Raw genomic sequence first — 24,847 nt, forward strand, 5'->3', positions numbered from 1 at the left:
TTGACTTTTCAATGTTTTATTCTTGTATTTGAACAGCTATATTTTACAACGCGGTAATGCAGTTTAGACACAGCCAAACCCTGTCTCCGGAGTAGTTGGAACACAAGCGTGACGCAGATGTGATGAGACAAATGTTCCCAAAGGGAGTTGAGCTAGTGACGACTTCACGTCCCTGTGTCTGCCTGCACTTCACAAAGGGCTGGCACGCTCGGCCACTGTTGGAAACTTCCATGGAAAAAGGCACCGTGAGGACACGTTGTACAGGTATATACAAACTGAAACCGAGAACAAAACTACACATTGTTTCCTTCTGCAGCTGGTTTTTTTTATCTTTTTCTTTTTAATACACACTTTGTAAATTGTAAACCTTCACTTGCAAAAAAATACAAATACACAGAGGCATTTTAGACAAAATATTTTCTTACTTATACAGATGCAATACTTAAAATATTCTCTTAAGTGCTCTTTCTCAATAAAGATTCTCAAATCCGTGTCTGCCTGCAGATACAAAATCGAGCCTTTAACACAACTTTATATATTTAATATATCTTTTTTTTCGGGTTTATATATATTTATTATATATATATTTATATATTTACAACTCTGCCATATATTCCTTCACCTTTGGTTAAAAAAATTAAAGCCCTCTCTTTGATAACATACTGAAGTCTCATCTTTTAAAAGAATGCACATTTACATACAAAAGAAACATCTGTTCCCACAAAACATATACATTCCTCATTTTGCAGACTAAGTCAAGTCAGAACTCTGGCCTACTCCCCCGACTTCGCGATAGAAAATGATTTTGCTTTTTGCAGACATGGTTCGCTTACACATCGGAGAAGAAGCAGTATTATTTTCTTAATGTTTGGCGGCAGTGGGGGAAGGGGAGCTACCTCCGCCCCCAGCCCCCACTGCCCCTACCCTAGCCCTCCCCCTCCCCCCAGCTATGATTTGCACTAGTGGATGAACGAGGCACTACGTCATGGGATGGGCATCGTAAAGTGTTACAGTATCCTTTGGGAGGTCCTGAGAAGGGGCTCAGGAGGCGCGCATCCACACTGCAGGCTTCAGCAGGCTTTGGGGAGCTCCGGAGGCAGGTCGGTGGCAGACACGCGGTACTGCACCTTGGTGTTGGTGATGGCGCCGTGCTTCTGGCGCAGGTGCAGACGCAGCTGGCTTTTGTGACGGAAGTGCAGGTTACACTTCTCGCACTACGGGGAGAAGAGGAGTAAAGGGTGAGCTGGCTAGCCCTTATCCACCGAAGGCCACGGGGAAAACCCAGAGGAACCCTGGCTTCTGCTAATGGACAGGGTTTTGTTTCGGTTTCTTAAAAAAAGGTTGTCACTGGATTGGACTCTGATTCAAAGCAGCCACCTCTGTCTCAGAGCAGAACGGTGCTGGTGTTTCGCGAGTCAATCACCAGGCCTTTCTTCCGAGGGCCCTCTCAGATCTCTACACTTCGCAAAGTTCCTTCCCTGCTTTCTCAAATGTTGCTCATACCGTCCCCACTCCTTGCTAGGTCTCTGCCTCAACTCCCCCAAATTCAAATCATGTCTAAAAAAAATGCCGCTCAGGTGGACATTCCCCTAAGGATTAAGGTTTAGCTCTTTCTTTCTGGGATGAAATTAACCTGCTGCTCCTTTGAGCATCCTCACGCTGGGCTACCTTCATGGGGGTGGGGGGGGGGAGCTCTCAGAGGGCAAGAACGACATCACGAAACATGACAATCCTCTCTTGCCTAGCAGTGTGGACCTCTTGCACAAATAGACAAAAAACAAAACACCCAAACTCACTGCCATCAAGTGGATTACAATTTAAAGCAACCCTCTAGGACAAGATAGGAAACCCTGTGTGTTTCCGAAACTCTAACTCAACTCTTTATGGGAGTAGAGAGCTTTTCTCCCAAGGAGTGGCTTGTGGTTTCGTAGTAACCACCACACCACCACAGCTCCTGGACAAATAGACTGGATCAATTTAAATGCATGGACATTCTAGAGGCTAATATATATATACATGCAATGCAGCTATAGTCTCTTAATGCACACATTTTAAATACACTAATGTGTAAATCGACATGTTTCAAGTTTTGATAAATGAATGGATATGAACAAGTTCAGTGAAAAAGTTACTTAAAAATAAAACCTACAATTCCATTTTACACCTGTAAGCTAAATTCACATGAGCAAGTCAGATGAAAACTCATGAGACCTGAAGACTCAAAAGACTCCAGTCCCCCGTGCACCCAGCCCGATGGAGTTGCAGCTCTTGTCTGGTTCAGAGAATTTAAAAACTGCTCACCTAGAGTCCCCTCATCATAGTAGAGGGAAAGAGGAAGGGCGAAGAGACAGCAGGCTTGGGGACCCACTGCGCTGAGCTGAGGCTACCAAAAGGGTCGGCATCTAAGTCAGACTAAGGGCTCAAAAGTCCCACCTGCTTGGGAAATATCATTCCCCTTCCAAAGCAGAGGGAGACACATCCTAAGAAGGGACACCTACTGTCCGCACCATTGGGTAAAGGACAGATCGTAAATAGCAGGCTCTGGGGACCACCGTGCTGGACAGCAACTACTCCGCACAGCGCCTGCAGCAAGCCAGCGCCCAGGCAGTACAGAAACAGCAGAACAGGCTGTGTTCCGCATGGACTCTGAAAGTTAGATTTTATAGAATCTGCACATACCGTAAACTTTATTCTGCTTTTGATTTATTCCCCCAACCATTTAACAATAAAATGAAAGTGATTTTAAGGGTTTTTTTATTGTTGTTGTTGTTGTTCAGAACACATAAAAGTTAGCCTATGGGCGATAGTTCACATGCCATGTTCTAGAATACTGCAGTTGCAACGGTTTATTCATGGCAACAGGGCCCTAGGGACACAAGGGTAATGAACGCAGCTGTTCACCTAGAGGTCCATGGTTCAAACCTACCAGCAGCTCCCAGGAAGACAAGGGTTGGCAGTCTGTCTATCCAGATTTCAGCCTAGGAAACCCTATGGGGCAGTTGCACTGTCATGCAGGGCCGCTGGGAGTCAGAATGACGCAGGGAAACCTGCTAAAAAGCTGGCCACCTCCCCCTCTTTCACACACCCTTCTCTCGGATCCCTTTCTCATAAGTACCATATTTTTGTAGCTCTCTTTCTACTTCTGTAACGGCTCCTCCTGAGCGCCTTTCAAATATGCGGCGAGGCCAACAGGGCAGGTTGTAGGCTTGCAGTAAATATTTGGAGAACGAATGAATGCCTCTAGAATCCATGTATCCATTGTCCAGACATGGTCCCTAAAGCCCAGGTCACCTAGCCTGATACCCCCATTTTAAAGATGAGCAAACTGAGGCCCAGGCCAAGTACCAGCAAGGTGTCTTTGAGAGGCTTAGTCTAAGTCCTTTCCCCATTCGTTCAGTGGTCATCCCACTACATGCCTGAGGCTGGAGCAAACACTTGGGTCCTCCCCACCCCGCCCCAGGCCAGTCTGGGCCCCAGGAGGCTCACGCACGTGGTACGGCTTCTCGCCCGTGTGAATTCGCAGGTGGCTCTTCAGCGTCTGGAGGTGCCGGAAACGCGTGCCACAGATTTCACAGGGGTAGGGCTTCTCGCCAGTGTGGATGAGCACGTGGGCACGGAGGTGGGCCACCTGGATGGAGGAGCAAAGTTTGAGAGGCTCTAATGGCTCGGGCCACAGGGTCTGCTGGCACCCCTGCTCAGCAGGCGCAGGCGCAGATGTCCTCATGGGGCCCCTGCTCACCTGAACAAATCTGGCTCCGCAGGTTTCGCATTTGTAGGGCTTCTCTCCAGAGTGAATTCGAGTGTGGGTTTTCAGATTGGCTGGCCTGTTGAACTGGGCCCCGCAGATGTTGCAACGATAGGGCTTCTCACCTATTGCCGAGAAAAAGGAAACAAGAGGGGAAAAGCCATATTCAGTGGGAGGCTGTCCACAGTCCCTGGCCAACGGCCTGCAGAGCAAACGGATCAGATGAGACAGAGAATTCAGGTCCGTCACCTGGTCAGCTTGCTCACTCATGTGCCCATGCGCTCTCCCTTCCCCCGCCCGCCCCCTCTCTCACACACACACATGCAAGCAGGGCATGCGGGGGCAGAATTGCAACACCAAGAGAGGGAGGAAGGTTCCAGCGAGCCTGGGTTTGGGAACCGGTTGTCATTCCAATTCTCGAGCTGCGGGATCTAGACAAGTCATGCTCCTTCTCTGGGCCTCAGTTTCCCCCATCTAGGAGCCCACTCTGACCATCTGGGCAGGCTGCTCTCTCGGTTCTCTTGGATGCAACTGATTCAACAATCAGCCCACTCGCCAGGAACCTCACCATCAGCCTGCTCTAGTTTCTCCCTTTCAGAGCAAGCACGGAGGTGGGGGGCACCCCACCCCCCTGGTGGTGGCAATGACAGCTGGATTCCATTTACCAGAGGAGGGGTGGGACTGAGTTTGAGTAGATGCTCAGCTGGAAGAACCCAGCAGCAGGACTGAGCCATTCCTCCTGGAAAGTGCCCAGGAATAACAGACTTACTTAAAGAGAGGTCAACCCTGGGTGGGGAGAAGCACCAGGTTATGAGGAGCTACTTGGTCAAAGAAGGTGAGTTGACAAGGACTAAGTCCTTAGGGGGAACCAAGAGGCCACGAATTCTTTCTGACTCTATGAAAACCTCAGCCCCTCTGCCTCTCCCAACCTCCGTGTCCTGACCTGTACCATACAGTGCACATTTCTGACCCAAGCAAAGGCAGAGAAGCAGGACAGACATCTCAGAAAAAAGACAAAGGATACAGGAGGTGGACCAGTCACTAAGCTAGGATGGCAGAGGGTGAAGCAGCCCTCATTCAGGCTAAGACAGGGGCTGCTCCCTGCCTCAGCCCACCAAGGCCCCCCGTATCTTGCTCCAGGCCCCCTGCCCTGGGCCACCCCCAATAATCCTGGAGAGCTGGGCGGGGTTGGGCAGGGCCATACCCGTGTGGACGGTCTTGTGGCTGGCGAGGTTGCCCTTGTAGCGGAAGGAGGCCTGGCAGCGGTCACACTTGTAGGGTTTGTCACTGTGCGTCTGCAGGGTGTGCCTCTTGAGCGAGGCCTCCTCAGAGAATCGGCAATCACACTCATTGCAGAAGAAGGCCCCATTCTCTGTCAGGGATGGCAGGGGGACACCACATCAGCGCGGGGGTGGGGGAGGCAACAAAGCTGTTCTCCCCTCTGCCTCCAAGGTCAAACTGAGCCCCAGCCCCTGCCCGCCCAACACAGGGGAGCCAGAACCAAGGACCTGTATAATTCCATTGTTCCTAGCATTTCATCTCAGTCTTGGAGAAGAAAGGAGACAGGCCAGCAGGGGAGCTCACACCACCACTTCCCGCCTGGCCAGCCCCAGCCCCAGCCCCAGAGGGAGGCTCTGCAGAGTCCTCCCTTCGCCCTAGAAAGCTCGGAGCACTGACTGCTAATCTACCCCCAGTTTTCTCCACACTCATACTCAGAAGCCCTCGGGCCAGTGCCCAGACCTCTCTGCCCCTCCTTGGCTCTCTCTGTCTCCCTGCCAACCTCAGGCGCATTCCAGGAATGAAAGATGCAAATCAAGCTCCATGGAGCTCAAGGTTAATGAAGGGGGGGGATCCCCGATAATGGAGCTGGTGAGGCTATGCTTGTGCCTATCTGGATTCCATGTCTCCCAAACACATCTGTGAGCTTAGGGGTGCCAAAGATGGGAGCGGAAAGAGAGGCCCAGAGAGAAGGAAGTGCGGAGCAAAGGCAAAGGCCCAGGGGCAGGCAGAACAGGCCAGCTCTCCCAACCATCATCGGAGTCCAAGGTCCTGGGCCAAACCACTCGACATAAGCAACCAGTTTTCCTTTCCCTTTCTTCTTCTCTGACGACAGTTGGGAAGGCCATGCCACTGTGGCTGAGCCCCGATAGGGTTTCCTGGACTAGGGATTCCTGGAATCTAGTTTTACAGCCCAATCTTGAGTGTAGAGTTGAATCTTTCATTTTTAGACTACCCAGAGACTTCTCCCTCTCAAGTCTGCAGGGGGGGAGAGGGGGCCAACATGCACACAGGTCCGCTCCAGTAGTTCTGGAAGGCAGGGAGGGACCCAGAGAGCCCAGAAAGCCAAAGCCGGGCCACAAACTACCTCTACGACATGGAACTGAAAGGCAGTTCAGCATATCTTGACTACTCCAGACTAACTCTAACTCCTGGCTAGGTTGCCTCAGTTCCCTAAGAAGGTCCTTAAGAAATGCAGAGTGATGGGTCAGGATGATAAATGCCAGTGGCTGGACTTCCAATGGGGTTTCCCCCAGTCAATGACAACAGCAGAAACAGAATGAAACCCCGGTGCTTTCTTCTCCCTGGCATAGGAAGGACAGGCAGGGAGGGGACTCACCACAGCTAGAATCCGAGTACTCAGACTGGGTCTCTCCCATCTCCTCGGGGAAGGCGGACCCTGCTGTGTGGAGGCACAGCTCTGCATGCTGAGGAGACTGCGAGCCGCAGGAGGTGCACTTGGGAGGGTGCAGGTAGAGCGGTGAGTGGCTCTCACTGCTGCTGCGAGGGGAGCCGGTCAGGGACCTGTGGGTAGGAACAAGGAGAGCCTGAGCTCCTGCACGCTTGCCCTTGCCCTGCAGTCAAGGAAGCTGAGAGAGCAGAGTTGGCCATTCATAATCCTCATGCCTACCGCCTAGCAGCATGAGCTAGCTGAAGTCAGGTCAAGCCCCAGCGCAGGCCGACTGCTGGGACTCCCCTCCACGCTGCCGCCCCAGCCTCACCCAATCCAAAGGAAGGAAGAGGACCCCATGCCACACTAAGACAAGGATGGCCTTTGGGCTCCATCCATGCTCTTCTGCTAGAAAGGGGAGTCTTCTCTCTTGTTTGCAGAAAGCAGACTAAGTACTGGCTTCCTGACTTAGGCAAATGCAGTCCCTGGGCATCGCTTCCATACCCCTTTCATAATCAACACTTTCTATAAGTGCACCCTTCAGATAGGGGGGTTGGACGGAAAGGGGAAGTGATGCCAGAGCCCTCCCCAGGTAACTCTGAGCCTGGGGCCAGATGACTCTGAAGTTACCTGTTGACGATGTTATTGAGCCGGCTGGCCTGTGGGATGGTGGAGTCCTCCCCGCTGAGCTTGCTTGGGGTCTGGAGGTCAAGGTTGTCGGGCTCCATGGGTGGCTGGCAGACAGGGGGCGCAGTGTAGGTTCGAGGGGAGAGACGGCCCAGCTCCCCCTGCTCAGGACCCTCGGGCTTGGCATTCTGGTTCAGGCTATTGAGCACGATGAACTTGTACTTCTTCCAGTTGCAGGCTTTGGGGTCGGTGGGGCTCTTGGCTGGGGGGGAACCCGAGGTCTGAAGGATGCAGGCATTCTTGCTGCTGCAGGACTCCGTGGGTGAGTTGGGCTGGCAGTCGGACTTTTGTGGGCTTTGTGGACTAACCAGACCCTTCCGGTTTAGGGGTGCATTGGGGGGCTCGAAATGCAGGGCAATCTCATCCTCTGAGGAGGGCCTCTCTTCCTCCTTGCCGGACTTGTCACAGGGGAAGTAGGACGGGTTCCGGGCCGAGGGGGCGGCAGGCTTGGGGCCCTCAGCCACGCTGTAGTGCAGATCACCCCGGGTCTCCTCGGGGGCGGCCTCCTTGGGCGAGTATATGCTGTTGTAGCACATACTGGGGGACACCTCCATGGCTGGCCTGTGTTCACTGGGCATTGGCCTGACACTGTCACAGGGGAGGCTGCGCTCCTTGGGGAAGGGGTTGGCCATGGGCATCCGGGCATCCCGCAGCTCCTCGTCAGAGAAGAGGAAGCTGTTGACTGGGAGGTGGCTGTACACAGGATAGGAGGCTGGTGGGGTGGACAGGCCACTGTACAGGCTGGAGGCAAAGCTTCTGCTCTCACACCCTGGGGCACTTCTCAGCGGCAGGCTGTTCTCCACAACCTCCCGACCACGGTAGGCCATGATGTCTTGGGGCATGAGCATTCGGCCGCCCAGGAAATCGTCCCGGGGAGGCTTCATGGCAGGAACCATCTCTGTTTCACTGTGGGAGAGAAAGATGAAAATGAGCCCCCCATCAGGGCCGAGCACTCTGAAAATGACACCACCACCCCCAGGTCCCCTGCAGCCACCATATTCTCAGAGGGGCGATGATACACTGGTGCCCTATTTAAAAATCACTGAGCACGGTGAGAGGACTTGCCCCTGTTCTGATGCAACACTCACTGCCATTGAGGCGATGCCGACCCACAGCGACCCAATAGGACAGGGTAGAATTGCCCTGTGAGTTTCCATGACCGTCACCCTTTCTGAGAGTAGAAAGCCCCATCTCTCCCGGGGAGCATGTGGTTTCCTATGGCCAGCCTTACGTTAGCCACCCTGACGGGTAACCACTCTACCACCAGGGCTCCTGCACACTAACTAGAGTTGCCAGGAACTTCACCCCGGAGAGCAGGAGACCAAGACCTCAGAGCAACCAGCTCAACCTGGCACTGAGCAGCTGTCGGTAAGCTGTTCAGAGCACAGGGCTCCATCCACAGAAAGTCTCTCCAATCACAGCAATGATGATCCTGCGACCACTACTGCCCACAGGAAAGTGAAAGCTCTGGCTACTCAGACTTGAGGGAATTTTACTTGGGTGGAAAAAAAAATAGGCCAGCTCACCCTGGCCACAGCTAGAGGTGGGAGATTTCAAAGCTCCGTAAAAGAGGGGCTTTCTACCCATACAAGGGAGCCCTGGGGGAGTCTGGAACCAGTGAGGACCAGGCCCTGGAGGTGTTCACACAGATGCTGGAAAGAAGAGAGTCGCAGACCCTAGGGGAAGTTGAAGTACATGGTCCTAAAGAACTCTCGTGGTGTACTGGGTTATGGGGTAGCCTGCTAACCACAGCAAGGTCAGCAGTTTGAAACCATGAGCCGCTCCACAGAAGAAAGGCGAGACTTTCTTTCTCATAAAGGGTTACAGCTTCTGAAATCCACGGTTCTACCCTGTCCTATAGGGTTGAAATGACTCAGAAGCAAGTCAACGGCAATAAGTTTGGTTTGGGTTTTGAAAGTGGTTAGAAGGTGCTGCAGCCGGCTAAACCAACAGAGCAGCCAGGTGTCCAAGTCCACACGCCGCTCCGCAGGGGAAAGAAATAGCAGTCTGTTCCTGTTCTGTTCTACCCAATGGGGTTGCTGAGTTGGAATCAGCTTGATGGCAGTGGGGACTTGCCCACCCCACCCCCCAACCCCGCAATTTTCTTAAAAAAAAAAAAAAAGAGGTTAAGCCTTGCGAATGTCTGTTCTACTTAGGCCAAAAGCTTCTCTTTTTTGGAACTCAGGTTCCTCATGTTTAAATGACAGTCATGTCTTCCAGCCCTCATGTAGCGGACTAGAACCAATGAACTCAACTCAATTTAACGCATGTCCTTCCTAGTAGCAGCAATGTGTCATCAGTGAGGAGTGTGGCAGCCCCAATAACCTTAAACGGTCCACAGTCTCTTGGCCAAACGAAGGTGCATATGGAAATGGCTAAAATGGAAGTCTGCAGGTGAGCCAAAACACACGTGCAAACAGTTCAAGTAGAAGGAAGCTTTATGAGGGAGGGAGGGAGGGAGGGAGGGAGGGAGGGAGGGAGGGAGGGAGGGAGGGAGGGGTGGTGGTGGCGAATGAGGAATTGATACCAAGGACTCAAGTAGAAATAAAATAAAATGTTTTGAGAATTATGGCAACAAATGTACAAATGGGATGGATGGATGGATGGATGGATTGTGATAAGAGTTGTAGAAAACCCCAATAAAATGATTTTTTAAAGAGAGAGAGAGAGAGAGAGAGAGAGAGAGAGAGAGAGAGAGAGAGAGAGAAGGAAAATCTGGAAAGAGGAGCAAAATGTTTCAGAACACAGAGGAAGGGCAGAGGGACCGGAAGAGTGTGTGTTTTTTACCGGAAGCCTTCTATGGGGCCTTAGGCCTTCCTCACAGGAGGGGTGAGAGGATGGGAGACAGCTTGCCATCCGGAGAGCAGCAAGAGGCCAGTCTGGCCACCATGGAAGTGGAGGTGGAAGGTGCGTGGTGGAGATGGGTGCGTGACACGAGTTTAAGGCAGTTTGCTATGGAGTTGATGTCGACTCACAGCGACCTATAGGACAGGGTAAAACTGGCCTTATGAGTTTCTGACAATGTAACTTTTTAAAAGAGTAGAAAGTGCCGTCTTTCTCCTGCAGAGCGGCTGGTAGTTTTGAACTGCTGCCCTTGAAGATTGCAGCTCAACGCATAACCACTGCGCCACCAGGGCTCCTCTGGCAGCAGAGAAGGGAGAACTATTTCTTTTGGTTGTCAAGGAGAATATCAAAGGTTTCTCAATCAGTGACCACCCCCTCTGGTTCCAACACTCTGGCTCACCTGGCCTTGATAAACTTCCGGCAAGTGTCAACGACATGCTCCATCTGCAGATACATAGCCGTGGCCATGACCGCCATGATGTTGCCCTCCCGCAGATTGAGCCGAGATGTGTACATGAAGTCCAAGAGGATGCAGAACCCCTCAGGGTGGATCTCAGGGTCCAGATTGATCACACTAAGGTTGCACTTCAGCTGGTCTGTGAAGATGCTGTAGAACAGGCCACTGGAAACACACAAACGCTACACTGGAGCAGCTATGTCGACTCTGCGGGCAGTATGCTCACCACCCATGCCCGAGCCCTCTCTACTGCTCCACCGCTTTGGAGGCAGATAAGAGTAGCTATAATTTATGGAGCTTTCTAAAGGCCAGAGAGTCACTAAGCACTCAGGGATCTTTTCATGCGCTCACCAGCCACCACCTTGCAAGGTCGTTCTATCATTATCCCTGCTTTACAAATGGGACAAGCAAGAGCAGAGCCTGTTTTCCTGCCAGTCTTACTAGCATGGGTCACCATTGTTTGTGGAGGTGGCCGAGTCGATCTGGACTCATGGTAACCCCATGGGACAGAGTAGAACTGCCCCATATAGTTTTCTTGGTCAGAATTTCTATGGAAGCAGATCACGAGGTCTTTCTGCCACAGCACAGCTGGTTGTGTTTGAACTGCTGACCTTTTGGTTAACAGCCGAGTGTTACACTCGTTCCACCTGCATCGGTTACCAGGGTTAAGTTTGGTATTGATGTGCAGACACTATCCTTAGTTTGTTCCATAGAATAAGCATGTCCCTTCTCATGCCATCACATTATCCTTTACCAAATACTAGTATGAACAATTGCTATTGTATTTTTAAGTCACCTGAGTATGAACGATAAATAAAAATATATACCTATATTTATGTTATATTGCTTATTACAAGTCCATAGACCATGGTAGGTCGGTTACTTCTGGACGATCCAAGTCAAACCTCAAGCCATGGGTCTAAGTCCCACTGTGACTGGTAGTGAAAATTACATTCAACTGTGAGCCAGAATGCTGGGCTGCTGTCTTAAGGCTCAAGAGAAAGATAAGGCTTTCTATTCCCATAAAGATTTAAGGTCTTGGAGACTCCAAGGGGAAGTTCTACTCTGCCCTTTAGGGTAGGGCTGGGCTGGAATTGCCATGAGGGCAGAGGGCTTTTGAGTCTTGGCTGTGAGTAAGTTGCCGAATGTGATGCAGACTCCCTAGGTTTGAATGCTCGCTCCACCACATGCTAGGTATATAAGCTGGGTAAGATGTGTATCACCTGTGTCTTGAGTTCTTCAGCTGTAAAGCAGAGGGACGATTGTACTTATCTCCCAGAGCTATGCAAGAATAAAAGCTCAAAGAGTTTACAGCACGGTGCCTGGCACGTGTAAGGACTCAGTGAGCATTATCATTTTTAGATAACAGACAAGGGCTGTCCACATAACAGCATTTGTGAGGCTGGCCGTGTTTTGTTCTGTTATACACAGCGTCGCTATGACTGAAGCAACCGGCACCCAACAACAATGACATTGGTTTTCTAGCTCTAGAGCCCACTGTTCTAACCAATAAGAATTTTGTTTTAAAAAATTGCTTCTAGCAGATCTTGAAGACGCTTTCTACTAGCAATAGAGATCCTAGATTCGATAGCTCCTCATCGACCGTGCCTTGCTCCCCATATATACAATGGAAGGAGGTGTGGCAGCCATACAACACAGGCTATTATAACAATCAAGGGTGAATGAAGTAATGCAAATGGCTGTGAGTGAAATTGCTGCGAAAACTTGACACACTGACAAATAGGAAAAATTAGCTGTTTACTGTCACAAACGCTTTGCATACGCCCTCAAACGCCCATAAAACTACAGTGGAGGCACAGCTACAAAACCCGAGCAAACAGTTTCACAATCACGTGAGTTGTTACAGACTCCTTTTCGCCCTGTTGCACTGGTTAGCCAACGTTATTTTCCATGCTTGCTCCGAACCCATCTTTTCCTGGAGTAGAATCGGATTTCTTCCCTCACAATGCGTCGAGGACAGAACCTCTTCTATAAGTGGGTGTTCCTTTATTCTCCTCCTGGGCCTTGCCCCACCAGGACACGTGGAGACTGCTGGAGCCAAATGAGGCATGACCCCAAGCCCAGCCAGTGGCCTGAAAGTCCACCTTGCTGGCTTCCCCACCCAGAGCCCTATGTATTAATCCACCCTTCCCTTCCAGCCCCCTCACCTGCAGGCCATGAGGACTGTCTTATGGGCTCTGAACTGCTCACGGCTCACTACAATGACAACATCCGTCAAGATATCTCGGCTCCGGAGGCGGTTAAGGTTGAGCAGTACATCGCTGGCATGGCGGGTGAACTGAATACAGCTGTCTGCCGGTGAGGCCATTTTGTCTTCACCTGGAAAAAAAAGAAAGAAACAAGGGTTAGAAGTCTTGGGTTCTCCAGAACCTATTTCCTGCTTACAGGCTATGCCAAAGAGGTGACTCTGCCAGCCAAGGCAAGTCAGGCCACAGCATGGTTGCTGAACAATTCACACCTGTCTCTGGTCTTACTCATCACATCTGTACAAGCAGGGAAATAAGCTTTACCCAATACACTGAAATCAAAAACCCTTTAGGAGGCAAAAACAAAGCAAACAGACTCACTGCCCCTGAGCCAAGGCCGATGCATAGCGACCCTATAGGACAGGGAGAACTGCCCGGTGGGATTCAGGGACTGTCGCTCTACAGGAGTAGAAAGCCCTGGCTTTCTCCAGAGGAGCGGCTGGTGGTTTTGAACTGCTGACCTTGCCGGATGGCAGCCCAATGTGCAATGACTCCGACGCCAAAGGAAGAAGTTAAATGTTTGTTGAGCATGTTTACGAAATGCCAAATACCCTGCTCAAGCGCTAAGACGCAGTGTGTTGCAATGGAGAGAAACCCAGGCTTTGACGGCTAGCATGCTGTCTTTTGCCAACTGTGTGACTTCAAGTTGCTACCGTTTCTGGGCCTTGGGTTCCCCTTGGGTAGAATGGGAGTAGAACTACCTATGTGGTTGTAGGAATTAGAATGATCTGCCTAACCCATAACTGGGTCTCAAAAATAGCAGCTATGGTCATCGGTATCTGATTACATGGTCACCCTCCCCTATTAGGCCTCACAGCTGTTTCTCCCTGTACACCAAGCACCACCAAGTGACAAAATTAGGTTGGAGTTATTAAGTGAGTAAAGGCATGAATGACCATAGAACAGGGTAAAGGTAGTTTGCTGGAGGCTCCCAGGGTGGGGCTGGCAATGGTAAGGAGGGGACCAGTTATCCTTTGCCTCGCATCATGAGAGCAGTGCTCAGATACACGTGCATCGGCACATTCAAAAGAAACAGTTGGGCCACAAAATATTACAGCAGCATAGCATTCAACTTACCTTCCCCACTGTCTTGATTCACAGTCCCAAATTTTGCTTAAAACCTGTGGGGGAAAGAGGAGAGAAAACAGGCATTGACTCAATGAATGTAAGACTGTCCACTATAGTTTTATTTTAGGACACACATATTTAGTTTTGCTTTGGAAGCTGCAGCCTGCCAGCTGGTGCGGTTCTACCACACACTCCAAACATACCCGGCCCTCTCTTACAGAAGCAACAGGCATCAGGAGCCATGCAAAAATGAGGTTTTTACCCTGAGGACTGGGACTACCATGGCCTGCATTCACTTCAATGCATAAACACATACATATATTTCCTTTCTCCCAGGAAAAATACTACATAATAATCCAAAGGCCACTTGAGTCTATTGGCAGAGGGTGTGGGGGGCGGGGGGAGAAGAAAAACGGTTCTTTCAATATTAATGATAATGATCCTCGAGGGACACTTTTCTAAACCTGCTAAAAGACCACTTTCAAGTCCTAGACTGATTGCACAAGGCTAGCAGGGTCAATATCTTTATGCTGATTTCATGGTGATGAGACGGAGGAAGACTGAATATGGAATATAGGGAATACAGCCTGAATAACCTCTCCTTGAGAAACTCTTGCCTGCCCCCACCCCCTTCCCTCCTGGTTTTGAGAGGCCACCTCTGCAGCTCCCACGCCTGTGCTTCCCCCTGCTGGCGAAAGACTGAACTATGTGGTTAGCTGAGGACAGACCACAGAGAGCCATGGATTTTAAAGCGATTTCAAGAAGCGTGTACCCTCTTGGACTTAACTATCTCTCAAATAAAGTCATCTCAAGGAAAGGCATATGAATCGCTTATGATGGTAGTCTGTGAGTTGCAACATTAAATGATGGTGGAACCGACCCTCCCCTTCTGTAAATGCCTAGCTTTTTAGAATTACTTTCTGGGTAAAAGGACGGAGACTAGCCAGGTTACGTTGGGCCATGGAGATGTTTGGTGGCCCGGTCCCAGGTCTCCTGGCTCAAATGCCTGCCCCGACTCCAAAGTAGCCTACGTGCTGAACAGCACGAAGGACGACACCGTCACGTGGGTGAATCTTGTTTTAAATGTTCTGTCCCCACACAAACACTTTGCCCCATTGCAGGCTGCTGAGTCTTACCAAATGAGCACTCTAATCTGAGAGGTTTCCTTGAGTCTGTAACCAAACACTTTGACATTTCTCTGTGGTCTCAAATGCCAGTCACTCAAGCTCATCAGCGTCAAGGTTAGTGTATGCATGGGAGTGAGTGGGAGCCAAGGAGGAGGAAATGGGGAAAGAGAAAGGACAGAAAAAGACAAAAGGAGCAATCCCCTCTCACCCAACCCTAACTCACCACAAGGAGAGAGGCACCCAGCCCAACCGACTGCCTTCCAGGCCATTCTGAGACGCATTGAATCGGTCCTATTTCAAAGTGCATGACTGTCCCAGCGGAAAACAAACTGCTGCAGACACATGTGAGCTTTATTTATAAACGGTCTCCTCTCCTCGTCACAGAAGAGATTCCGAAGCACCTCTGGAATAGCTGGCTGGCCTTTAACCAGCTCTGGCCAGTGGCTCACTTAGGGATTTCCAGTCACAGGTGCTTCTCACTACCAGAAACCCAAATGTGCCATTTCACCTTGACAAGTAGCAGTGACTCATTCCAGATGAAACAAACAAAGACAGCAACTCCCCCGTGTCTGCTGTGAGACAGGCCCTGGGGGGGCACCTTTTCACCCTAAGCCTCTGCCTGGCTAAAAGCATACCCATACACTCTGAGGCCCCCATCCTTGCTCTGTCTTAGCAGCCCCTCACCCCAAACTGGTGAGAGGGACAGTGAAGGTGAGTGAGAGCTGCTTCGCCACCCCTCTATGTAGCAGGGGTCCCAGCAGCACCAGTGTTTGCTGCACTTTGGTGGCTTTGTTTGGGGGTCATAGCTGATCCTTAGAAACCACTGCAAGGAAAGGCACTGACTTGCCAGAGCATATGCATTGACCAAGATTGCAATGTTGATCCTTAGCAAAGTCCAAGGCAAACCTATCTTTTAGCTCCTGCCACACTATCCATGCCACATGCAAAATGCATTCCACTCACAACACAAAACCCTGTCAAGAGGGCCGGGCCATTAACCAGAAAGGAGCAACAGCTCATGCCCAGACCTGCTCAGCCCTTTCCCTTCTCCCCCTCCCTCCTCCCCTCCTCCCTCGGGTTAGATAACTACCAACTGAGAGTTAAAGGCTCTCCTTTCAACCCAGTAGTGCTTTAAAGTAGGCACCAGGAGCAGAAAGAACCTCTATTGGAGCTTCCCATTGAAGGGAGAAAGGGAAGACAGCTGCTAAAGACTGTGAGGCAGAAGAGGGTAAGAGAGAGGAGAGAGTGGAGAGTAAAAAGGGAGAGGAGAGGTTAAGAGCGAGAGAGCGAGCCAATACCAAAGACCCACATCCTCTTCCTCCTTCCTCCACTCTGCTGACACCAGGGAGCCCATTCTCTCGCCCACAACACGGGTACAATCCCCAGGGTCGCCCTGCGCTCTGTGACAAGCCCCCACCCTTCGGTCCCCGACACAGTACCTGTCGGTCAGGGACAGGCCACCCCTGGGTGTTCAGGGAACACCAGTGCCCATCCACCTGCAAGACCCTGCTGACCCGGCTGGACGGCCGCGTCTGACCTTAACGTGATTAGAGTCAGACCCTTTTGGCGCACCTCGGGAGCGAACATGGTGTGCGCGCCTCTTTTTCCGTCAAGCAGGGGGCAGTGAGGGGAACGGCACAGCCCTCTCATTCCCGGAATGTAGTCGATTTAGGTTCAGCGGATTTCACAGAACACTCTCTGCCCATCGCCGGCTCCAACGAGAAGCAACTTTCCAGGAAGCTGCGGGCCCTGCAGCCGCCAGAATGCCAGTCGGCGGGGTGGGGCGGGCAACTGGGGGTTCACCGAGAGAAGGGGCCACCGGACGCTCCAGGGGGCCGCGGCACACTATCCCCTAGATCCCTCGTGCTGACCCAGGGCAGGACGCAGAGTGCCCCTCACTCGCGTGCGTGCGCGCGCGCACCACAATAGGATCTTTACGACCGACCCGACCGCCAGGCCAGGCAGTAAGTAGCGGCCGGGTACACCCCAAGGGTCCAGGTCCAATCCCAAGCTCATCTCATGGCTTCAAGTAGCCCGGTTCCGCCGTCTGTTTGCCTGGTGCGTCATTCCGTTTTTTCTCATTTCTTTTTGCTTGCCTTTTAATTTTTTTTTTCTTTAAGGGGACAGGGGATTGGAGAAGTTTCAAGATCAACCAAATGAAGACTGAGGGTCTCCATCCAGCCCTTCGCAGCGGACCTGGATGAAAACTTAAACCGAAAGTCCCTTCCGCCCACGCTGGCCAGAAGGCCGACACCGCTGGGCTCGATTTCCGCCCCAGAGCTGGGGAACAGAAGCTGCAAGGCCGAACCTGGCCTGGTCCCGGGATTTCAGAATCCATTTCTCTGCAGCAGTAGGGATGGGGTTAGGAAGCGGCTAGCGTCCCGGCGCCAGTGCGTGTGCGCGCGCAGACCGGGGCGCGCTCTGCGGCGGCCCCGCCTCCCGGCCCCCACCACTGGCGCCTGGGCGCTGGGCACCCACCGGCTGTCGGGCTGGGTAGGGAGCATGCAAGACGCAGCCTTAGGGGCTGCACCCAACCCCACACCGTGCCCCCACATCCATTCTCCCGCGGGCTCCAGGTCGCCTCGCCAAGACTGGGCCTCTCGGGCTTTGTGAACTCCTACTTCCAGGCGTCCTTCGCCTTCGCCCGGGGCAACAGAGAGGGGCGAAGGTTGACAGTTCATGTGGCTTGGGGCGAAAATCTAGGAAGGGAAGTTAACAGGATGCAAATGCATTTATTGGAAATCGAGACGTTCCTGGTGTCGGGAGCGCAAACCCAGTCCTGTTTTTACCGATGCCTGACACTAGAGAGAGCCCTCCGCCCGGGCAGGAAGCCCTGCACCGATTCCACCCCCCACCCCCACCCCCACCTTCTCACTACACCCCTCCTCCTTCCCAGTGACCTAGTTTGGACCAAATGTCCAGATTTGGAAAACTCCCTCCTCCATCCACCCCACCGCCCGGTTCTGGGCGGCCGCTGGATTATTGGTAATCTAATAACTCCAATAATTCGCTGAACTATCCAAAGGGGAATTGGAAAGTGTAAAGCACTACCGGGGGGGGGGGGGCGGGCGGGAAGGAGGAATTTTATTCAGGTTGGAGCTGCGGCTGCTGCAGCAGGGCGACTTTGGTGCCCTTGGGGTGTCGTTGCGGTGTATCAGCTCAGTCTCTCAGGGCTAAGGCCCCCTGACTGGGGGAAGTTAGGTCAAGCAGCTCCGCTGTCTTTGCTTGGGAGGGCGGGCAGGGGGGGGCACTTTCCGCTCTTGGTCTAGGAGTGGTGGTGGTGGGGTGATGACCCAGAGGCGAGAGTAAATTTTGAAAGCGAATTTGGTAATGTAGTGGCCACAGCCCCTGCTTTGGGTGAGCGAGGTGTCAGGGACATTATGTCCTGACTTTCGTTTCTATCACGTTTCCTGCCAACAGCGCTCTTAGAAGCTGCCAGCTTCTAGGAAATGCAATAAAATAGAGGGATGTGTTTTATCTTCAAGATCTGAAGAGGCTCTGCTGCAAGGACGCTCTCCATGCATGCGCCTGGCTCGCGACAGCCTCCCAAAGGACCACCGAGCATGCCAGCGCTCCGCGTCTGCCCGCAGAGAATTCTCTGGGTTGGCCTGGCGGGACTGGGCTGGCCGGGGAGGAGATAGGCATGATCTCCCAAGTGGTCAATGCCTTTAAAAACCCGATCTTGACAGAAGGCAGCCAAGGTCTTTATTCACAGTAATGAAGATGGAAGGTACTAACTGTCCTTGGAAAGCGATGAGTCAAACTGGACCGCGCTTCAAACACATCCCCAGATCCGTCTCCAACCAGAACAGAGGCCCGTTTCTCTCTCCCGTAGGGGGAGAGGCCGAACTCGATCCCCAGGGCCCCGGCAGGGAGCCGGCTTCACCCGCTGCTGGAGCGCCCATCGCCGCCAGGGGCAGCCGGCTCGCCAGACGCGCGTTGGCCATCTTAAGTCACGCGCTGGGAGAAAGAAAACTTTGCTGAGAAGCGGGGGTAGCACCAATTCTACCAGGATTATGCTCTGCCAACCCAGACAATAAACTGAAACAGAGACACAGCTGGTCTCTCGCCAGGCCTTTGGCCCCGTCCGGTAGTTGTGCCATAAGCAAAGGATGGAAGAAGGGGGAAGGATGGTTTTAGCGGTCCAGCAAGAGTGAGCCTGGGTTAAGGAGAGACATGCTAGTGCAGGTCTCGGGAACGGGTCTTCACCGCGATCTCTCTGTGTACAGGCACACCCTTGAGCTGAGATGCACCCTCTCCTCTGTCCCCCACCCCCAGCCCCAAGGTAGACTTTTAAAAGTCCGTTACCAAAAATCATACGGCCATACTTAAAAACAAATTCCTTCAAGACTCCTGGGGAACTGTTCCAACATGACCTAAGCTATCTGGCTTTTTTGACGTGTCTAAGAGAAAGGTACAGCAAGCAAACACTCTTCCCCCGACCTTAAAGTGATGGCCTGAAATTCGGAAGCTTAGAATCGGATCCAGTTGGGTATGTCACCAATACTCAAAGAATAAGTCCCTTCCTCTGGACTGGTTCCTCAACTGTGAAATTAATTAGAAGCCCTGGAGTCGCTGAACCTGCCCTATCCACTTTCCCCATGGTGGGGGTGGGGGTGGGGGTGCGGGTTGGAGGTGGCCACAGCGACCAGGAGATGGAATATTCAGTGGGTTGTTTTATGGCTCTCAGTGTCGAAAGATTTCCATCTCTGAGAGGTTGTGGACTGGGAGAGGCTTTCTCATTTCCAGCTGTCTGTACAAAACTGGAAGCAGGGTGTCACCCCCAATGCAGGGTGTCCTCCCTCTGCGAGTCCCAGCCTCCGACTTGTTGCTTTCCCGACAGCCAGTCAGGATATTCTGGGATCAGAAGGTGATGCGGTCAGACCACTGCCCAAAACGGGGCGCTCTGCCACGACTTGCCACTAGGTGGCGAACTCAGCCCGTCCGGGAGCCTCCGGGAGCCCACAGCCCAGCCAGCCACTGGACTGACTCTTCTGTCCGTGGAGAACCAGCACGGGGTGTTCCCTCCACAGCCAGCGCTGGAAACTACATTCAATTTAGTGGATATAAATCCGTTCTTCCCGTTGCTCACGACCCTAACCACCATAATGCGGTATCTGGAACTGCATGTATATATTGATTTTCCCAGCTCGAAAAGCTGGGTGAATTGGGAAGGGAAAAAAAGGGTGCACTTGTCTTCAAAAAGAATGGCACTCACATATTAGTAGAGCTTCCGGCAAGCCAAGAGCCCGAAATAAACCCTGAGCCCCACTCGCTACCAAGAAAGGGGACTTGGGAACCAAGAGCCAGGCACCACCCAGGACCACCATGCCTGGCAAAGCCCAGGGGAGGGGTGTTCACAAGTGTGGTCTTTTGGTGGGGCAGGTGGCCTAGGTCTGGAGAGGCGGAGGGGAGGAGGGGGGTGGGGAACAGAAGAGTTGGGACTAGCTGTTCCTGGCGTCCAGCATAGCGAAGAGAAATCAGCCAGCTCTGCCACCACACGGCACTCTAACTGGGATGGCAGCTTCGGCGTCCCCACTTGTTGCGCAGTGCAGGAAACCAGCGCACGCCACCGCAACTCAGGCGGCCAGAGGACTCCCGTGTCAACTGCAAACCAGCCTACCACTGCTCCAAGCCAGCTGCAACACTGCGCCACCTCTCCGCCCCCACCCCTACCCGCAGCCCCAGCCACCTCCACGATTAGAGCCAGGACGCTCCCATCCCCGGGGCCTGAAACGAAAAGTCTGAGAAAGTGAGACCTCCACTTGGAGAATCCTCCGCTTGGAGAATCTTCTCAACTACTTTGATATGCTACCATCCAAGCCGGAAAATAACTTCTTTCCTTCTCATTTGAGAGATTAGCAGGGAAAGCCTTCTTCGAATGTTAAGTTTTATCTCCCCTTCTCCCAAAGAAAACATTGTCTCATACGGTCATTTCACAATATTTTTCAAAGATTTGACTTTGGCTAACACAGAGTTTCGCCTGCCGAGGGGTGGCGCTGCCTCTCCACCGCCTGGGAATCGCTAAGTTTTTCACAACAAAAGTCGGTGGTGCTTGTGCCAGAGGGCAGAGGGAAGGAAGGGTTTTGACATCTGTTCTATCATTTACTCAACCACTAACTGGAACTCCTCAAGGGCTCGGCAAACGACAGCCTGAGTTTAGGGTCCTAGTCTAGTCCACTAAGCCCAGGATAACCTGGACAACCTTTTCAAGGAAGGCTAGGACAAAGTCTTTCCAAAGTGAATAGCCAACTGAAGAAGTCCCATTTCTGGCTGGTCTTCCATCAGATCACCTAATTTTCCCAAACAGCTTTATTGCCACCATTAACAGAGCCTTAGAAGAAGCCAACGCTTGGGCCTGCAGTTATTGCAGTGCCTTCCGGTGGGATTTTGGAAGCCTGTAGTCCTAAATGGGGGGGGGGAGAGGGTCTCACCCATCTACAAGTTTCAATTTTGGTCTTAACAGGCAGCTTCTCTCATTTTAACCTTCTCCTGTACTCTTTCTCCCCGCCCCCCAGAGATGAACTCTTTTCTCCTTCAAAATAAATAAGAGAATGTGATTTCACTTTTCTCCTTTAAGCTCATGTTTGCTACCTCCAGGAATAGCGTGTGGACTAGGGCCAGATGAACTTCAACTTGGGCTGCAGATTTACGAGGTTCTGTTCCCGTGCCAAGAGCTCTTGGTAGTAAATAGTGAGCAAAATAGATACCTGTCTCCTGGTGGATCTTGCTGCCCATCCCCCCGTCTGATTTTTATTTTTTACGTTATTTACTAAAACCACACACACCTTGCAAAGAAAAAGGGAAACTGGCATGCCGCTAGAGGAAGCCAGTGGCATCCCTCAGAGCCTCTGTGTTTCTAAACAGCCCTTTCCCTGGTTCCCTCTATCTCCTGACCCACTTCCCCCCACCCCCACCCCCTTTCTGGATCATAAAACAAAAACACCTACTGCCACTTTACCTCCATAGCAAATTTTTAAAAAGTAAAGCGCTCTAAGATTTTCCTCTTGGAAACCATAATCTGAAGTAGAAAAAAGACCCATAAAAGATTAAATCAGTTTTCGGGCGTGTGGGGGTGGGGAGGGGGTAGGCAGGCCACGCGTCACAGATCAGGCAACCTCTCCAGACTTTCAGCACAAGATTGGGATCTTCGTCCCTGGCTCCGCTGTCAAGTCCTTCTCCTCCCCTCCCCCCTAGTCTCATGCCCAGTCACTGCCTCGGCCATGCCCTCTCCCAACCATAGTGCTAGGGAACACAGCACGGGGGGACCTCTTTCTTTTCCTTTTATCCGTGGATTTGTGTTCTTGTTTTCTGGGGCGGGGGTGGGGGGGGCCTTTGAAATTCATGATTGCAATATTAGCTCTATTTTCCAACAGGGTTTCAATAACAAGGAATCATAAAAGCAACGTAACCCACAGTGCTCAAGACGTTGGACCAAGGTCACTACATTCAGCCTCGGGGTGGTCCCTGGCGCCCGCTGCCCACAGTGCAACCGAGTTCCAAGGCTCCAAGTCCCTACCCACTCCCGGCCCGGGCCGCCGCCGCCGCCGCCGCTTCTCTTCATTTCTGCTCCCGGGAGCAGATCCACAGGTTGTAAATCCGACCAGCCTCAAAGTACGTTTGCAAAACCACCGAGGCCTCCCGTTCGCGCCCGCGCCCGCGCCCCTTCCTTCCTTCTACACTCGGTCCCACTCGGGGCTAACAACTGTCCTTTCCCCGGGGTCTTGCCCGCCAGGAGCGCGGGCTGGGGCTGTTAGGGTCTCCGGCCGTCCAGTCTAGGACAACGCGAAGCTGAAGCCCCGGAGCTGGCTCTCCTCCGGCCTGCAGCTGCCTTTTAACGGAGCTTGCGCCATGGGAGGAAAAATAAAGGAACATTTAGGAAAGGGGAGAGAAGAGCCGTGGGCAGCGAACAGCCTGAACTCCGCAGCGCCCCAAAGACAGACATCTCGGCCAACCGAAACCTCGCCACCTTCCCGCTCCGCTCGGGCTGTCCTGTCAAGGATCCCCAAGTCCCCGCAGGCTGAGCGGCACCGCAGGTGCCAATACGCGCCCCTTTCCACCACCCTGCCCCGAAAAATCTCCCAGTCCCGCCATCAGCCTGCTCCCCACAGAATGGGGCGAGGGGGCACTCGGTCGGGGGCTACCGACTCCCACGACTGCAACCAAGCCACACACAAAAAATTAATTTTCCAAGTGCTCGACATCCCCGCCCCCACCGAAGCTCCAACCGTCCCCCAAAACCCTGGGAAAGCGGGCGCCAAGACTCTCTCGTTAGAAAGCACACAGCTCCGAAAGGAAATAGTAGGCACGACACTACATCTGGGTTCTGGCTGGGGAAAATAAATAAATAAGGGAAAACAGCCCGCGGAGTGCGCTCGCAATTTTCCTCCCAAATCTCGGCTCGGAGGCCGGGAAGAAGCTGGAGGACTGGGGCTGGTGGACGGGAGCCAGCGGGGCGAGCGAGCCGGCGGGCGGACGGGCTACCTCCCTCCCGGCCTCCCGGAGTCACCGAGTCGGAGAGGGGAAGGAAGGAGAGGCGGAGGAGAGGCGGAGGGAGGAAGGAGCGAGGGAGCGCGAAAGGCAGTCAGCAAGCGAGGAAAGAGGGGAGCCAACGCAGCCGCCCGAACCCAGCGAGCTCAAGCCGGGCGCCAGCCGCCGCCGCCGCCGCCAGAGCCAGGGCGCGAGCGCGCGTCCTCTCCGGGGTCCGGAGCCAGACCACCTCCAGACGGGCCCGAATCGCTCCCCCGGGCCCGGTCTCGTCCTCCCGGCTCCGGCCGCCCCCTAACTCCCCTCCTTCCTCGCCTCCACCTCCTTTCCAAAAACCAAAACAACACCGGGGACGCCGGCCAAAGGCCTCCCCAAACCGGCCGATTCACTCGAAGACAACAGGGAAAAAAAAAATAATAATAATAATACGTCTATATCAATCTAGAGCCTGGAGTGGGAGAGACGTGGGACTAATCTTCGGCATTTATTTTAAACACCTGACAGCTAGAATAAATAAACATATACATTTATATCAACAGATACACATAGGAAACTTGGAGCCAAAGCAATTGGCAAGAGCGGGGGGGGGGGGAGAAAAAGAATTAAAAGGTAAAATAATGATCATGAGCAGCGGCGGCGGCAGCGGCACCAGCGGCAACAGCAGCGGCGGCGGCGGCGGCGGCAGCGGCAGCAGCGGCGGCAGCAACAGCAATAATCACCTGGTGTCCGGCCTTTCCTAGAAACTTCTTGCATCACCACTTCTAAGAACCCCAGTTCTAAGAATCAACAGAGCTCAATTCTCGGAATTTGAGCTGCGGACTCTTCCACTGCTGCGAGGCAGGGGAGGACCCGGTGTCAGCCGGCCGGGGGTTTGGCCTGCTGTGGCCCCTCAAGTCGCCTCGAAGTCCCATTGTTTCCCCATTGTCCGATCGAGTTCAACGTCCTCCAAGGCCCGACGCCTCTCATTTGGAGATTGCCCTGCGAGGCTCGAAGGGCCAGAAGGCAGCCTTCCCTCCCCAAGCTGGGCACGATGGTACAGCCCGCTCCGCCACCGTCACGTGGGCGCCTCCTCTGTGACGTCGGCGCCTTTGCAGTAGCGAAGCTCGGCCTCTGGAATTCTGAGAACTAATTTGCTATTCGGTGACATAAGAGGGGGAGTGCGCTTTGCTTTCCCGGGGTCTGGGGCTAATTCCTCCTCCCTTGCCCATAAATTCAACATCTTCCTTCTCCAGCTAGTCGAGCTAAGTACACAAAAGGAGACTAGAGGTTTGAACCATTGGGGAAAGTATGTTATGTATAGTAGGTTTAGGGAATCGAGTAAGGGGTGGGGGGGAGGAATAAACAAGAGCCGCTCTTTCCAGCTAGAATATTGGGCTCGAAGAGCAACATACTGGCCAAGCAGTTTTCCGGGGGGTTCATTTGCTTTATTTTCATTTGGGGTCGATTTTTCTCTCTCTCTCTGGTGTGATGACCTGGGATTTTTCTGTTGTTGTATTA

General features: G+C 52.6%; 1 protein-coding gene across 3 annotated transcripts; it reads right to left on the minus strand.

Moving 5' to 3' along the window:
• On the minus strand, positions 1 to 24,199 carry BCL6 (BCL6 transcription repressor). Of its 3 annotated transcripts, none has more exons than XM_075556192.1 (10): positions 24,070 to 24,198; positions 13,746 to 13,789; positions 12,570 to 12,741; positions 10,345 to 10,566; positions 7,044 to 8,006; positions 6,363 to 6,547; positions 4,950 to 5,117; positions 3,740 to 3,870; positions 3,491 to 3,628; positions 1 to 1,214 (listed from the first exon to the last, which is right to left on the minus strand). In XM_075556192.1, the coding sequence occupies exons 3-10, from the start codon at positions 12,728 to 12,730 to the stop codon at positions 1,071 to 1,073; spliced, it is 2,112 nt and encodes a 703-aa protein (XP_075412307.1). In that variant the 5' UTR covers positions 12,731 to 12,741; positions 13,746 to 13,789; positions 24,070 to 24,198; the 3' UTR covers positions 1 to 1,070. The 3 variants fall into 3 exon arrangements, with proteins under 3 accessions (XP_075412307.1, XP_075412308.1, XP_075412309.1); XM_075556193.1 differs by lacking the exon at positions 24,070 to 24,198 and adding an exon at positions 14,873 to 15,884; XM_075556194.1 differs by lacking the exon at positions 4,950 to 5,117 and having other exon boundaries at positions 24,070 to 24,199.
• Positions 24,200 to 24,847: the final 648 nt, after the last annotated feature.

The sequence above is a fragment of the Tenrec ecaudatus genome, chromosome 8 (assembly GCF_050624435.1).
Source record: "Tenrec ecaudatus isolate mTenEca1 chromosome 8, mTenEca1.hap1, whole genome shotgun sequence".
Lineage (NCBI taxonomy): Eukaryota > Metazoa > Chordata > Mammalia > Afrosoricida > Tenrecidae > Tenrec > Tenrec ecaudatus.

Excerpts from the sequence above, each read along its gene's own strand:
- BCL6 (XM_075556192.1), bottom strand. The coding sequence starts at position 12,730 with ATGGCCTCACCGGCAGACAGCTGTATTCAGTTCACCCGCCATGCCAGC. Across the intron at positions 5,118-6,362 it reads GTACTCGGATTCTAGCTGTG|AGAATGGGGCCTTCTTCTGC; the intron begins GTGAGTCCCCTC and ends CATCCCTGACAG. Across the intron at positions 3,629-3,739 it reads GCGGAGCCAGATTTGTTCAG|GTGGCCCACCTCCGTGCCCA; the intron begins GTGAGCAGGGGC and ends TCCTCCATCCAG.